This window comes from Bombina bombina, chromosome 5 (assembly GCF_027579735.1).
Source record: "Bombina bombina isolate aBomBom1 chromosome 5, aBomBom1.pri, whole genome shotgun sequence".
Taxonomy (NCBI): domain Eukaryota; kingdom Metazoa; phylum Chordata; class Amphibia; order Anura; family Bombinatoridae; genus Bombina; species Bombina bombina.
In genome coordinates, this window is record NC_069503.1 from 646,175,778 (window position 1) to 646,192,207 (window position 16,430).

The 16,430-nt window shown below is 37.6% G+C and overlaps 1 protein-coding gene across 3 annotated transcripts in view; it reads right to left on the reverse strand.

Annotated features, from left to right (window-relative positions):
• Nucleotides 1–16,430, reverse strand: part of CDH18 (cadherin 18) — a 951,076-nt gene that overhangs the window by 714,246 nt on the left and 220,400 nt on the right. For all 3 annotated transcript variants that reach the window (XM_053714609.1, XM_053714610.1, XM_053714611.1), the window contains exon 2: nucleotides 8,563–8,857. In XM_053714609.1, coding sequence (XP_053570584.1) covers nucleotides 8,563–8,857 — 295 coding nt within the window. The remainder of the gene's footprint in view (nucleotides 1–8,562; nucleotides 8,858–16,430) is intronic.

The window sequence follows — 16,430 nt, forward strand, 5'->3', positions numbered from 1 at the left end:
CTCGCCAGAGGCTCCATCATCAGGGCAAAAAGAAGCAGTGACAGAGGACACCCCTGTCTCGTGCCATTCTTGATTTTAAAAGCTCTAGATACAAACCCCAGCCCTCTCACTCTAGCAGATGGGCCTGAGTACAGGGCCATCACTGCCGTGATGAAAGCACAAGGGAACCCAAAAGAAAGTAAGACCTCAACCATGTACTCCCACCGGACCCTGTTGAATGCTTTTTCAGCATCTAACGACAGGGTTACCAGTGGGTTCCCGAGTTCAGCTGTCTCAAAGAAAATATTCAGGAGACGCCTAGTGTTGTCTGAGCCCTGGCGTCCCGGAGTGAATTCCACCTGATCTGGGTGGATCAAGACCGGAAGGGCTTTATTTAGCCTTGAGGCCAGAATTTTTGCGTATAATTTTACATCGCCATGCATTTATGAGAGATATTGGGCGATAACTCTCACAAAACTCGGGGTTCTTCCCGGGCTTGGGTATAGTTTTAATTGATGCCTCTAAGAAATCTTGGGGGAACCTACCAGCGACCATGGCCTCACCGAACACACGGGTAAGGATGGGACACAGTTGGGCCACAAATTTTTTGTAAAACATGGCATCAAACCCGTCCAGCCCTGGAGATTTGTGTGCCTTAAGGCTCTTAACCGTCGTCTCAATCTCCTCCGCCGAGATAGGGGCAGTGAGAAGGTCCAATAGGTCTTCAGGAACCTGCGGTAGTTGAAGTTTGTTAAGGAACTCAGGGATAGCTGACGCCGGTGCAAAGTGTGAACAGGGGTCATCAGATATCTGGTATAGACCACTGTAATAGTCAGCTAAAACATCTCCTATGTCACTAGGGGAGTAGAATTTTCTATTATCTCTTGTGACAAAAGCTATCTTGCTTAGTAAGGTTCTCTGTTGAAGCTTGTAGGCCAGAAGCCTATCCGCTCTGTCCCCTTTGTGGTAGTACCTCTGCTTCAAAAGATAGAGCCCTCTCTGAACCCTCTCGAGCTCGCAAGCCTCAATCTGTTTTTTAAGAGCTTGGACTTTCCTCATCAGGGAGTCCGATCTAGCCCCTCTAAGCTGTCTCCTGGAAATAGTGTAATCCTGATAGAGTTGGGCCAAGCTAGCCCCTTTGAGGCTTCTGTTTTCCGAAGACTTTTGCATAAAGAGTCTGCGGAGATAGGCCTTAAGTGTCGCCCACAAAGTTAGTGCCGATATGGACCCCGTATCATTTATACTGAGGAACCCCTCTATTTCTCTTATCCAGAAGGGGACCTGAGAGTCGGCGAGGAGATACTCCGGTAAGCGCCAGGAGTATCCACCCTCCCCCGGGAGGGAGAAAGTGATATCTACAATCACTGCGTCGTGATCCGACCATACACAAGGTATGATCCTAGCCGCCACCATCTGTAACATCCACGAGTGGCAGAAGAAATAATCGAGCCTTGAAAAAGACTGGGAAGGGGGTGAGTAACAGGAATAGTCGTCAACATCAGGGTGCAGGGCCCTCCAGGCGTCATGGTACGAGTGCTGAGAAACAACATTTCTAAAGAGGTGAGAGTAATGCTCCTCCCCCCGATGCGGAGGGCCCCTTCTCTTTGACTGTCTATCTCTGCTCAGGTCCCACACCAGGTTGCAATCTCCGCCTATAATAACATGCCCTTGCTTAAGTCAGCTCACCTTATTTAGTAGGTTGCTAAGGAAGTGAGTCTGGTTGACATTAGGGGAATACAAAGCCACCAGAGTGACCAAGATGTTGTCCAGCCGACAGACGCATATTATATACCGGCCGGAGGGATCAGATTCAAGATAGATAGGCTCGTAGGAGATATGCCTACCAATTAAGACAGTTACTCCCCTGGCCTTTTTATGGAAGGTAGAGGATAAGCGAATCGGGAAATCTCTAGGGTGAAACATGGTGGCCCGAGACTCTGTCCAGTGGGTCTCCTGTATATACGCAACATCTAGACGTTGAGTTTTCAGGAATTTAAGAAGCAGGCTTCTCTTAGAAGGGGAATTAAGACCACAAACATTTAGCGTGCCGATTCTCATTGTAGGACGTGAGAGAAAAAAAAAAAAAAGGGGAGAGAGAAAGTAAGGAAGGTAAAGGGTTCAAAGACTTCTAGGGGGCGACGGCAGGCATCAGGTGTGGCATGCAGATCATAGTAAATAGGTAAATACATAAAGTCATATGGGCATCTGCAAAGCTGTGATAAATGGCATTAGCAACATCGTAGAGAAACAGTAGGTAAGAGGTGTGCCCAAGGTGGGCGAGTGGTGGGAGTACCTAATGGGAAGAGAGAAAGGGATGCAGATAGTGAGGGAGAAGGCAGGAGGAAAAGACCCAAGGCATGAGGAATTAGGGAAGAAGGGGGGGCGAAAGTGAGAGAAAAAAAGAAAGGGAAGGTAATCAGGAGGAGTAAGAGAAAAGGGAGGGAGAGAAAGGCGCCCGGAGAAGGCATAGCCCAACTTACTAACACTATTAGAATTATGAAACATGAAGAGAAATACTTAGTATAGTAAATCCTAGGCACAGCAGGACATTAATACATTCTCAACATTTGACATTTCACATGAAACAATCTATTCCTTTGGCTCCTTTTATCAGGAGAACTTTTCATCGAGTATAGTTACGACCCATCAGGACATCATGTGAGCTAGGTGAGGAAATGGAGAGAAGGCAAGAGGAGGAAGGAGGTGGGGAGAAAGAGGGGGGCCAGTAGGGAGGAAAGGAAGGGAAGGAAAAGCAAAGGGAAAGAGTGACCCTTAACTACACCACTTAATTAGAAAATGACTTGGTAACCTAGTTTAGACGTTAGTAATATGTAATTCGCCTATAGAAACATTAAACAATAAACATTTAACAATTATTAAGAGGTTCAGTCATTAGTACGTTACCAGTCCTCTGGCAACGTCAAGGCACTTGAAATAGTCTCAGTCCTCAGAGAGAGCTGGTCAACAAGAGTTAACCTGCATCACAACCAGCTGAAGTCATGTTGTAGATAGGAGATAGTCCTCTTCAAGTGTTGAAAGAGATTGGATCATAGAACCGGATCTTGCTGAGGTTGTTCCCGCCTGCGTGGGTTCCAGGCCTGAGCCCCCGGTCTCAGCGGGGGTCCCGCTCTCTGCGGGCGAGGGGGGTCGCCATCCACATTTCCAGCAGGCAAATTCCAAGCCCTCAGCAGGTCCTGAGCCTGCCGCGGAGTAAGGGCAGTGTGTTGAGTGCCGTCTTTGGTGATGATCAGCATTGTAGGGTATCCCCATCTGTACCGGATTTGGTGCATTCGTAGGACTCTGGTGGATTCATTGTAGCTTCTCCTTTGTTGAAGCGTAAAGGAGGACAGATCTGGGTACAATGCGATGTCCTTGAATTGTTCTGGGAGTTGTGGTTGTCTCAGAGTAACTTTCATAAGTCTGTCTTTGAAGGAATAGTAATGGAGCCTGGCTATGGTGTCTCTGGGTTTATCCATAGGGAGATTCTGCGGTCTAACCGCTCTATGTATTCTATCAATTCTCGCATCGTGTTCCCCTGCAGGACCCATAATAGCTCTAAAGAGTGCTTGGGCATACTTTTCTAGTTCCTGAGGGCCCACAGACTCTGGGATTCCTCGTATTCTTATATTATTCCATCTGGAACGGTCTTCTAGGTCTGCTAGTTTCGCTTCCAGTGAGGACACTTGATCGGCAAGATTTTGAGTATAGCTAACCCAGTTCGTATGGTCTACTAGAAGGTCTTCTTGTTTGCGTTCTATAATATCTGTTCTCTCGTTAACTGTGACAATGTCCTTCCTTAGGTCATCAAAAGACCTCTCTAGTTTGTCGAATCGTTTTGCAAAGGACTGGGTTTGTTGGTCCAATAACAATTTTATAGAGTCAATGGTGATTGTTTCATTCTGCGTGCGGGAGGGTGGCGAGCTCCTCGCGCTAGCCCTACCTTCAGATAGAGGAGGAAAAATGGATCTGTCATCATCTGAGATGTCTGGTATAGGATCTCTAATGGGTTGGAAATTATCCCGGACTGTATGTTTGGAGGGGTGGAGTCCCTTCGACTTCCTTTTGGCTTGTTGTGACATTGTATAGCAGGATCTTTAGGTGCAGGAGTAAAGAACTTCAGAGGCCTTATAGTAGAAGAAAGAAAGTAGAGTCTCAGCTGGGGAGACCTGGCAGGCACAGCTTTTTCACACCAGTGGGGAGGGGTGCTGCAGGATTTAGCACCTCATGGCCAATCCAAGTATGATAGATAAGTGAGGAATGTCTCTAGTACAAGGCTATTCGGCACTGGTTACAGGGTAGTCAGGCTGAGGGGTGAGTAGTAGATAGCTTCTGGAGCTGGTATTCCTTAATATGATGTGTCTCTCCCCAGGGAAAAGTGCCACCACTGGGCTCAGCCGGGAAAGGGAAGCAGGGTATGACCCGCTCTAGGAAGTAGAGCGGGAAAGGAGGGGGAGAGACACTATAATCCACACCTCCCTGACAGCCGATAGAACAGAGGTCTTGGTTTTCAGGTGGGATCAGGGGTGGCTAAAGTAGTGTGGAGTTTAGATACAGAATCCCTGCACCTACAAACGTTTTAGGAGATCCAATTTTTGAGCCAAGCAGAGTGGGGGTTTGAGACAATTAAACCCTACAAGTCTGTGAGACCACCAGAATGCAGGATGCGCTAGGTGTGGGCAATTCGATGGGGGTCAACAGGTCAAGACCTGTCTCACCATAGGTAGTACACTTAAAGATGTATTAAATGCTCCAATATGCAATGTCAAGGTGGTAATAGCTGGGGCACCTGCAGCAAGTAATCTCAATGGGCCTGTTGTTGGCGTGTAAAACCTGCTCTGTAATAGGGCCTTAAGCAGAGGCCAGATTGGCAAAGGTAGGCCTAAAAGGTCGGTCCCACTCAAACTCAAGCCTATCTCACTACTATGTCCCAGGTGACCGAGAGACACTGTCCGCCCCACCCCTGCTAGGCCACAAGGCTGGACTAGCCTGTTCTGCTACAGACTGCAGAGTAAGGTCCCCAAAGGAATGTGTTCAGGTGTCTGAGGTGACCCAGGAAATAAATGCAGGTCCATTGAATCAGTAGATAGTAAACACAGTTTTCTGGAGGGACCAAATCACTGAGGCTGTTTATTCCCTAAGCGTTGCTATGTCTAGGAAATTAGTAGTCTCTTATTGCATGTTCCCTCTAAGCTGTCTTGTAGCAGTAAAGCAGCTCCCTATTTATTGGCCACGTGGGTGTAATGATCCGGAGTGAAGCTCCAACAGATATGGCTGGGAGACTGGTAGCTTCTTATTATTTATATGGTCCGGACTGTCTCTTAACAGTTAGGCAGCTCCCTGCCTAATGGCCACGTGGGTGTGGTGTTCCGGAGCGGAGCCCCGACCCTCCGGAACAGAATGTGCTGTGCTCTGCCTGTGGACCCGTGAAGTCCAATCTCTAAGGCCAAGTGACACTGACTAACCTGGAGTGGCATCAGCCTACTAAGAGGATCGCTGGTCTTGGTTGTGTGTGTCGGACCACACTGCGTCCACAAGCCCAGCAGCTTCTTCTTTTCCACTGCTGTCTGATGACGTCACTTTGCGATGGCGCTCCTTCGCGCCTTTACAGCTCCGGTTAGCTCCTCTGCAGAGAGTGGAAGAGAAGGCACCTTCAGTTTTCTCTACTTCTCCGGTTAGCTCCGTCAAGCAGGCAGTGTCTCCCAAGCTGCCAGAGGCAGACAGTGCGTCCCGAAAAAGGGTCAATGTAGTATTTAGTCCGCTCACGTAGGGACCTCCAGCAGGGTATAAAAGCTGTGTGCCCCCGGTATATAACTAAAGTAGATCCTCAGTCTCATCCGTAGCTTAGGTGCATTAAGAAGACATAAGGGGATAAGCCAATGCAAACAATTGGGAGAAAATAACTTTTAAATCCTAGATTAATTATAAATATGCAGGAGCTCTGTAACTTCGTGTCTACTCCTAATTATTAATATTTGACTTAGAGAACATTTTTATTTTTATTTTAAAATATAATTAAAGGGATAGTCTAATCAAAATTAAACTTTCATGATTTAGATAGAGCATGCAATTTTAAGCAACTTTCTAATTTACTCCTATTATCAGGGAGAACAGCTGTGATGCCAGTTTGAATTGTTGCAACGGCTATGACCGAGTAACATATTTGTCTTGAAGAAGGCCCAATCAGGGGCTGAAATGTTGACTACTACACTATGAACTTGATGTATGATTAATAAAAATTCATTTGGATTACTATTTAGAGACCTGTGAGTGTCCTTCTAAATCTATGGTTCACATATATATATATATATATATATATATATATATATATATATATATAATGTTAATCTAAAATAGATATCTAAACTTATATATATATATATATATAGCAACAGATATACAGGTATAGGTGTATATAGATATACACTGTATATTTTAATATATATTTACAATAAAAATAACATTGATCTGTATGTGATATTATGATTGGAATGTTAAATATGGACAGTAAATATACAGTTAAACAGATAAATATATATATATATATATATATATATATATATATATATATACACACATATAGTATATATATATATGTGTATAAATACAATATAGCCCTTTACAATCACAATAACTTGATTTGTATTTCTATGAATATTTTTTATCAGATAGTGTTTGTATGAGGGTAACAGTATATTTCAATGCATTTATGTTGTTTAGTGCAACTCTTTTTTTAACGCACTACCCCGAAGGTTTTCAGTCATGATAACTCAACAATTGAAAAATGTGATTGTGCTCTTGTGATAGCATTTACTTTTAACTTGGAATACGTGTGCAAAAAGTAGCCCAAAATAATTTTTTGTAATTAAAAAACTTTGCAATTCACATTCATTATTGATTTTGCCTCCTTTCACTGTAATTTAACTTTTAAAACTATAATATTTGCTCTCCCCAAAGAGGCTGGAGAGCATTATTTGGAATGCAAGTACTCCTAAATGCTGCACAATGATTGTCTGATATGTGCAGGGGCTTGTTTATAACTATACCTAATTGGCCACAGTAAAGTAAACCTGATTCAAGAGTATGTTCTGGGTCTTCAAAACAATACATTTGTTTCTAATAAAATGATAGCAAATGCTTTTAAAACATTTATTTTGCTTGCATATCCTTTGCAATGCAATGAATAATTTCTGGTGCCCAATAAAAGATTCAACTTGAATGTGTCTTTAAAGGGACACTGAACCCAACTTTTTTCTTTTGTGATTCAAATAGAGCATTACATTTTAAGCAACTTTCTAATTTACTCCTATCATCAAATTTTCTTCATTCTCTTGGTATCTTTATTTGAAATGCAAGAATGTAAGTTTAGCTGCAGGCCCATTTTTGGTGAACAACCTAAGTTGTCCTTGCTGATTTGTGGATAAATTCATCCACCAATAAAAAAGTACTGTTCAGAGTTCTAAACAAAAAAAAAGCTTAGATGCCTTCATTTTCAAATAAAGATAGCAAGATAATGAAGAAAATTTGATAAAAGGACTAAATTAGAATGTTGCTTAAACTTGCATGCTCTATCTGAATCACGAAAGAAAAAAATTGGGTTCAGTGTCCCTTTAAGTTTTGCATGTTGCTTGAATTATTTGTATTCTTATTTTCAAATTTGGTCACCCTATTACATTTATTTCTTAAAAAAAATAATGTTGTTGAATGAGCTAGTGTAATTTTGGTCCCATGTGCTCTGCTTTCATCATATTTCTAGTTTGTCTATAATATATTCAAATATACTGAGTATAAAGAATACAAAATGACATGATCATTGCATATTATATATATACAGTCAAGATATAATGTACAAGGATGTCAAAAGACATGTTTTCATAAAACACATTTCAAGTTTTGAAAATACATTATCAGAAAAAAGAAGTAGCATTTCCTTTTTTTATATCATTTTCCATTTCAAATAAATATGTTAATTTTATTCATTATGGTAGCTGTTGAATTTATGCTATGTGGATGACTTACATTCTCATCATTTCAATGGCAACAAGCTATGCATTGAATCCATGCATTTTAGACTTTTAAAATAGATTGTAAAATAAACAGTACACCTAAGTAGAATTCATTACAGAGTAAATGAAATATGTTACCAATGCCTAGATTCATACATTTGATGCTATCACATTTCATATTAATATAAACCTCTTTAATTAAAGCTTTGAGTATGTACATCCGTAGGGAAAAAAGAAAACAAGTTTTAACATAGGGATTGTATATAATTAAAATAATAATTCCCATGTTTAACACATAAAATTGTAGCTTACCAATATCAAATATTTCTGAAACTGTGAAAATTTTGTAAATTAAACAGTACACCTAAGTAGAATTCAATATACTGTAGAGTAAATTAATTTTGTTACCAATGCCTAGATTCATACTCTTGATGCTATCACATTTCCTATTTATAAAAACTTCTTTAATTAGGCCTTAAGTATGTAAATCCGTAGGGGAAAAACCAAACATTTTAACATAGTGATTTTTATATTGTTAAAATAATAATTCCCATGTTTTGCATGTAAAAATGTCACTTACCAATATCAGACATTTCTGGAACTGTCACAATATAAGGTCCATCTGGAAATTCAGGTGCATTGTCATTGATATCTTGTACTTTAATAATAAACTCAGACTCAGGTTCAAGTGGTTTGTTAGTTCTTCTGTCGATTGCCTGTGCATGGAGGACATACTGATTTTTTTGTTCCCGGTCAAGACTTTTTGTTGCATGAATATCTCCCGTTGTGTCATCAATAAGAAATATAGTCCCAGCACCTTCACCCGTAAGAATGTATTTCACAGATCCATCACCTTTGTCCGAATTTGAGTGCAACTGTAAGATAAAGACATATATTTTTAATGAATAAAAAATGTAAATACAGGTGTAATGTTCAGCTCAGTACACTAATACATTAATTTTACTTGAGATAGTGGCGTATTCAGGTTTTCTGATGCCCTAGGCCCTCCCAATCCCATCTCCCCGGGTTTTAGGCCTTTATTGTTCAGGGTATAAAATGACTAATTTTCTATATGGCATTTCCAAAGTAAATGTTCATGTTCAAGTGCATATGTGTGTATATGTGGGCGTGTGTGTTTATGGTGTGAATATGTGGTGTGTTTGTGGTGTGTATGTATAGTGCAGTGTGCATGTGTAGTGAAGTGTGTGTGTGTGTGTGTGTAAGTAGTGAGATTTAAAAAGTGCTGCCCCCCAAAATCTGCTTCCCTAGGCAAGTGCCTTGTTTAAGATACAAATAAAACCTGCTCAACGGAGCGCCCCTGGGGTATGTAAAAACAAATCCTGAGATTATGATAGGCACTAATAGAGTAAGGGTATATGTGAAAAAAATGTAGATAATATCCTAGGCGGCAAGCAAATATTCCCAGTGCGTCTGCACACGGACAAAATAGCAACAGTCCATCCAATGTAGGGAAAAATAAGCGCTCCAAGCCCAGAGATATATAAAAGTTCAATTTTATTCCAAACTTGTTAAAATCATACAAGATAGATTAAAAAGTGGTAAGCACAATAGTGCAAAAACAGGTTGTAGAACAGGTGCAAAAAACAGCAAACGTTTCGTGCTCCATGCACTTGGTCACAAGTGCCTTGTTTAACTAGGCCAAAATACGTCCCTGACTTGAGATTTTGGTTCCATTGATAAATTAATTATATGATAATACTCAAGTGGCTTGTCATCACATCTAGAACATTCAAAGGGACATTAAAATAAAATGTTTTTTTTTTAATTAAAATAGAGAGTATTTAAGGGGTATGATGTTTTTTTTTTGTTTGTTTATTAAATATATCTACTGTAACTTATTTTTGTTTTCATGCCAGTGGACCAGTGTCCTTCTCCATCAATCGGGGGAGTTGTCCTTATCACCTAATGACAAATTAATCCCTAGGGATCAGTTCTGCTCAACTATGCATTTCTGTGTACTTTCGGTATTAATGCAAATAGTTTTAACAACCTTTAACATCAAATTAGTGAAACAATTAGAGTTAATCATATTTTAATACAAGTATATAGCTTCTTATAATATTTAAAGGTAATAATAATTATTATTATTATTATTTTTAGTATTATTATTATTATTACTAAAATTTCCATTATCAGTTATATTTTAGTATGTTGTTTTCGTCATGGATTAAAGTACTGACTTTTTTTGGATTACCATAGGTCAAGTTTATCTGCATCATGCATATACAATAACTTTAGGCTATTTCTGCAATATTTGTATTGACGAAATCAAAATAATTCTGTACTGAAACATTCTTCACTCAGGGCTAGGCTTTCAGAATATGCAAGACGGTCTGTCTGAATAATTCAAGAGCTATTTGTCAAGGTTGTCTCCTGAGCCTATATTTTGGTGTTTATTTTCCTTATTCATAACTCAAGTATTCTGAAACTATATGCTAGTGAAAAACAATACACAGGCATTATACAACAGTGTGACATAAATGAAATATATTTTATGAATAGCATTCATGTAAGGTATCCTTGTTAAACATAGCTATATGTTTTCAGAAGCCTTGTAAGTCTTCACAGAACAATTTTAAGTACATTTGCAAGGTACTCAGCAGGAATATTAAATAATAAATAACACAATTTTATTTAGTTGCTTAAAATAACAAAATATATTTCAAACAAATAAATTAATAGTCAACAAAATAAAATTAGATGTAATCAAAGTGCAGGATATTTTTTTGTCTGGTAATTCTATATAGAGCTTGCTACAATCATTCTCATTGGCACATGTTGGTTTTCTCATTACACAGAAACAACAATATATAGTGAATTTACCTTTATTTCCAAAATAGTAACTAGTAATAAGTAGGTATGAATTTGGAATTAGAAACTAGTCAATTTCCTTAGACAGAATTGAAAACCTAAATTCTCATTACACTTGTAAGATTGAAATGAATATAATATTTTCCTGTTATTTTATTTTTTCTGTTTACTATGGTTTGTTTTAGAATGAGTTATCATTTTTATTACACAACAAATGTTATTAAAATTGAACTGATCTGTATAGATTAGATAGACAGACAGACAAACAAACAGACAGATGATAGATAGATAGATAAATAGATGATAGATAGATAGATAGATAGATGATAGATAGATAGATAGATAGATAGATGATAGATATAGATAGATAGATAGATAGATAGATAGATAGATAGATAGATACCAAAAACTACATTCTAATTAAACAGACATGAAACTCAAACATGTATTTCATGATACAGATAGAGCATACAATTTTAAACAACTTTTCATTTTACCTCTATTATCTGATTTGCTTCATTCCCATCAAATCCTTTGTTGATAACCATACCTATGTAGTCTCAGGAGCAGCAATGTACTCCTGGGAGCTAGCTGCTTATTGGTGGCTGCACATACATAACTCGTGTTATTGGTTCACTCAATATGTTTATCTATCTCCCAGTAGTGCATTGCTATGCATTCAACAAATTATACCAAGATAATACAGCAAATTTGATAACAGAAGTAAAATGGAACGTTTTTTTAAAAGTGTATGTTCTAGAAATCATGAAAAAAAGAGGGTTTCATTTTTTTACATGTTACATAGGCATTAAATGATTATTAGTGGGGATGGACAATCTTCCACAAGTCTGACAATAAAAAAAAAAAAAAAAAATCTTTATAATGTACATTTGTCAATTTAATGTTAGACAACCTGGCATGAAGGGTTAGGAGTTTTAGACCTGTAAACTATGTATTAAGTTACATGCAGTGGGTGGTTTGCAGTGCTAGTAAAAGTTATACTGAAGTGTCCGATGTCCTACTTTTTTCTACATAATAATGTTTAGCATTTCTAAAATATTCTTAAATCAATATATACTATTTTATTCATGCTAACATCAATTTAAATAAGATTCATTTAATTATACTGCATCTAAAAATGTATTCCTAATTAATTTCAAGAACAATTTTATTTTTATTTCTTCTGGTTAAATGGGATATATATGTCATAGATATAATAGAAATAATTGAAATAATACAGAAATAATTGAAAGAATACATTGGTAAAAAAATGTAGCAGTACATTATCCATGCATAATTAAAGTAATTATTTGTTATAACAACAATTATAAGATTTAATAAAAAGATCAATAATAACATTAGTTTATAGATCACAAAATGTTTTAAACATCAATTATAACATGACTTTTAAGACAAAGGAAAATTAACCTGTTGCAAGGTAAAAATCAATCCACAGGGCATGAATGCAAGTAAAAGTAGACTTTATTTTAAGTCATATAGATGTTACAGGGTACAAAAAAACTCAGGAGTGAGCTGAAGACAACACAAACGTTTGTGTTGTCTTCAGCTTATTTGGGAGCCAGAGGAGCGTCTCCCTACCTGTCAGCAAGACGTCTTGAGGTGGAGGTTTGGAGCGGCGTGATTACTAAGGTAACTTTACATCCTTGTTACTTTATTGCATTACTGCATTACTGGACATACTCTGTCACCTACTGTTTTGATGATCGCCGCAATCACACCTCAAAGACATTTAGACTTCATGAAGTTCACTGTATATACACCGACCAGCATATTGGAGTGTTTACGTTTCCATAATTGCTCTATACACAGGATTACTATTACAGTGCACATATACTTTCCACTTTGAGTGCTTTAACTGCATTGTGTGTTTGTGCTTCAATTACTTTTAAGACAACAAGGAATTCTCTGCATTTAAGCCACATGGAATCCTAAAGTACTTTCACATGCATGTACTGTATGTGCTAACCTGGAAGTTAATACATTTGTCTTTTGATAAGGATAATAATGGAGTCCAAGAACTTTAACATCCCGACCACTAATTTTGTAAGTCTGACAACAATAAAAACGTTAAACAAAACATTAAATATCCTTTTAATAAAAGTACAGAATATACAGAAACATGCACAAAAGTAGACTGGAATCTAGTAAAGGTTGACCTTCATCATTGTACCTTTAGCCAAAGTTTTATTTACAAGGCTACCTTTCAAGTAGTACAACATTGCTATAATATTCAACTGGCTTTAGAGACCAGATGGGGTATAAAAATATTAGTGTGTTCCTGACATTTAAATGAATTAGAAAAAAAAAGATGTGTAGATTGTGATAGGTGGTTTAAGAAATGACAGATAGCACAGTTGCTTTATGATTTTAAAGTGTAGGAAATATTTTTGTGATGTTGAAGATGATCAAAGCCGCACAATGACATTCCTCAAAAAAAGTATAAGAACAATCATGTGTGTGAAAAAAATCTACCAAATGTCTTCAAATGTCATAAGTAGTGAACAAGCTAAAGAGATATATTGTCAAGAAATTAAAGTAGTGGATTATCTTAGTTATGAAGAAGAGAATCCTGGTTACAAGAGGAGGAAAAAGAGAGAGAACATGCAGTCTATTCTCTAAAAGCTTACTGTCTAGATTACTTTAGTTGGAAACTTGGCTGCTTTAACTTGGGTTCAAGTTGAGTTGTTCTTAAAAAAAAAAAAAACAAAAAAAAAACTTTGTTTAAAAAAAATTCTTGGACAAGATGGGATACTTATACTCACATGGTCATCATGAGCTACGATAAATCTAAGAAATTACAAGTTACACTATGAAGTATTGTTTCTTCTGTGTTTCACTTTAAGGAAACTGTGTTGAAAGCAATCTGAAAATAAAGTGAACTAATTTATTTTCATGATTGGACTTTTTTTCTGGTGATATTTATTAGTATCCGTGCACAGTGTTATATAATTCACAACTATTGCTTGTCCTTTTTTGATTATAACATTGGTTTGTGATCCCTTTACACTATATTTTTTGTAGAATAATAGGTCTATACTTAAAATGTTCCAGTCCTGTTTGGCTAACCACAATCTACATTTATGACACATTTTCTCCACATTTAAAAGGACTCAATAAATACCCGAAAAACAATTTTCAACATAGTACCAAATGCTAGAGATGTGCATTTTTTATATTTGTTATGAAACAGATGTCGAATATGGCCACCGCCAACTTCATTTAGCAATTTTTGGAACCGTATTTCTTCTTTGTGAAAGTGCAACACACTAAGGTCTTAGTTTGTTGCATTTTCACAAGAAAAAATCTGGCTCAGAAAATAGCCAAATGCTGCTGACTGCAGCCATATATGGCATTCTTTTCAAAATGAATGTAGTGAATTCATATCCCTACCAAGCATCTGTAAAAATCTTTTAAAAGTAACACTGAGATAAACATGCTGAAATTACCCACCAACATATTTGGGCAACATTATGAAACAATTTCAAAACTTGCTTAATCAACTAAAATTTTTTTTTTTTATAAGTACTTTTACACTACTAAAACTAGCAAAATTATTAAACTAACAAACTAACAAATATACAAATTCGAATTAGCCAGTAGAATGAGAGATGCTTAAATCCTAGTGGCTGATTTGAATAGCCAATAGGATTTTAGCAGCCCTAATTCCTTTTGACTGATTTAAAATTTTCAGCTAATAGGAATGCATGGGACGCCATCTTGAATCACGTCCCTTGCATTTAAGATTCAGTGTACGGTGGAGACCGCATGAAGAGGATGCTCCGCGCCAGATGTCTTCAGGGTAGACCCGCTCCACGCCGGTTGGATGAAGATTGAAGAGATCGCCTGGATGAAGACTTCTTGCTGCATGGATTAGGACTTTGCCTGCTGGATGAAGATGGAAGAGGCTGCCTGGATGAAGACTTTTCAGGGCAATGGTTAGCTTAGGTTATTTTAGATAATAGTTTTTTATTTTATTTGGGAGGGTTGGTAGGTGGTGGGTTTTACTGTTGGGGGGGGTGTTTGTATTTTTTTTACAGGTAAAAGAGCTGATATCATTGGGTCCATTGGTAGTTTATTGTAGGCTAGGGTTTTTTTTTTATTTTGGGTGGGCTTTTTTATTTTGATAGGGCTATTAGATTAGATGTAATTCTTTTTTTATTTTTGATAATTTGTTTGTTATTTTGTGTAATGTATATTTTTAGTTTTTTTTTTTTTTTTAAGTAAAAGAGCTGTTTATCTCAGGACAATGCCCTACAAATAGCCCTTTTAAGGGCCCTTGGTAGTTTAGGGGGTGGGAGTTTCTATAATGTTAGTGGGTGTTTGTATTCTTTTTAAAGTAAAAGAGGTTTATATCAGGGCAATGCCCTACAAAAGGCCGTTTGTTAAGGGCCCCCGAAAAGGCTCTTTTAAGGGTGATTGGTAGTTTATTCTAGAGTAGGGTTTTGTTTTTTTTGTTTTTTTAGGGTATTAGAATAGGATTAATCTTTATTTTTTTTGATGGTAGGTTTTATATTTTTTGTAATGTTAGGTTTTAGTGTAAGACAGGTTAGGTTTTATTTCACAGGTAAGTTTGTATTTAGCTTTAAATAGGAATAATTTAGGCCTAGATTTAGAGTTGGGCGGTAGCCGTCAAAACCAGCGTTAGAGGCTCCTAACGCTGGTTTTTACCGCCCGCTGGTATTTGGAGTCAGTCAGGAAAGGGTCTAACGCTCACTTTGCAGCCACAACTTTTCCATACCGCAGATCCCCCTACGCCATTTGCGTATCCTATCTTTTCAATGGGATCTTCCTAACGCTGGTATTTAGAGTCTTGGCTGAAGTGAGCGTTAGAAATCTAACGACAAAGCTCCAGCCACAGAAAAAAGTCAGTAGTTAAGAGCTTTCTGGGCTAACGCCGGTTTATAAAGCTCTTAACTACTGTCCTCTAAAGTACACTAACACCCATAAACTACCTATGTACCCCTAAACCGAGGCCCCCCCACATCGCCGCCACTCTATTAAAAAAGTTTAACCCCTAATCTGCCGACCGCACACCGCTGCCACCTACGTTATCCCTATGAACCCCTAATCTGCTGCCCCTAACACCGCCGATCCCTATATTATATTTATTAACCCCTAATATGTCGCCCCAACGTTGCCGCTACCTACCTACACTTATTAACCCCTAATCTGCCGACCGCACCGCTACCATAAAAAAATTTATTAACCCCTAATCCGCCTCACTCCCGCCTCAATAACCCTATAATAAATAGTATTAACCCCTAATCTGCCCTCCCTAACATTGCCGACACCTAACTTCAAGTATTAACCCCTAATCTGCCGACCGGAGCTCACCGCTACTCTAATAAAAAATTTTACCCCTAAAGCTAATTCTAACCCTAACACCCCCCTAAATTAAATATAATTTAATTCTAACAAAATAAATTAACTCTTATTAAATAAATTATTTCTAGTTAAAGCTAAATACTTACCTGTAAAATAAACCCTAATATAGCTACAATATAAATAATAATTATATTGTAGCTATTTTAGGATTAATATTTATTTTACAGGCAACTTTGTATTTATTTTAACCAGGTACAATAGCTATTAAAT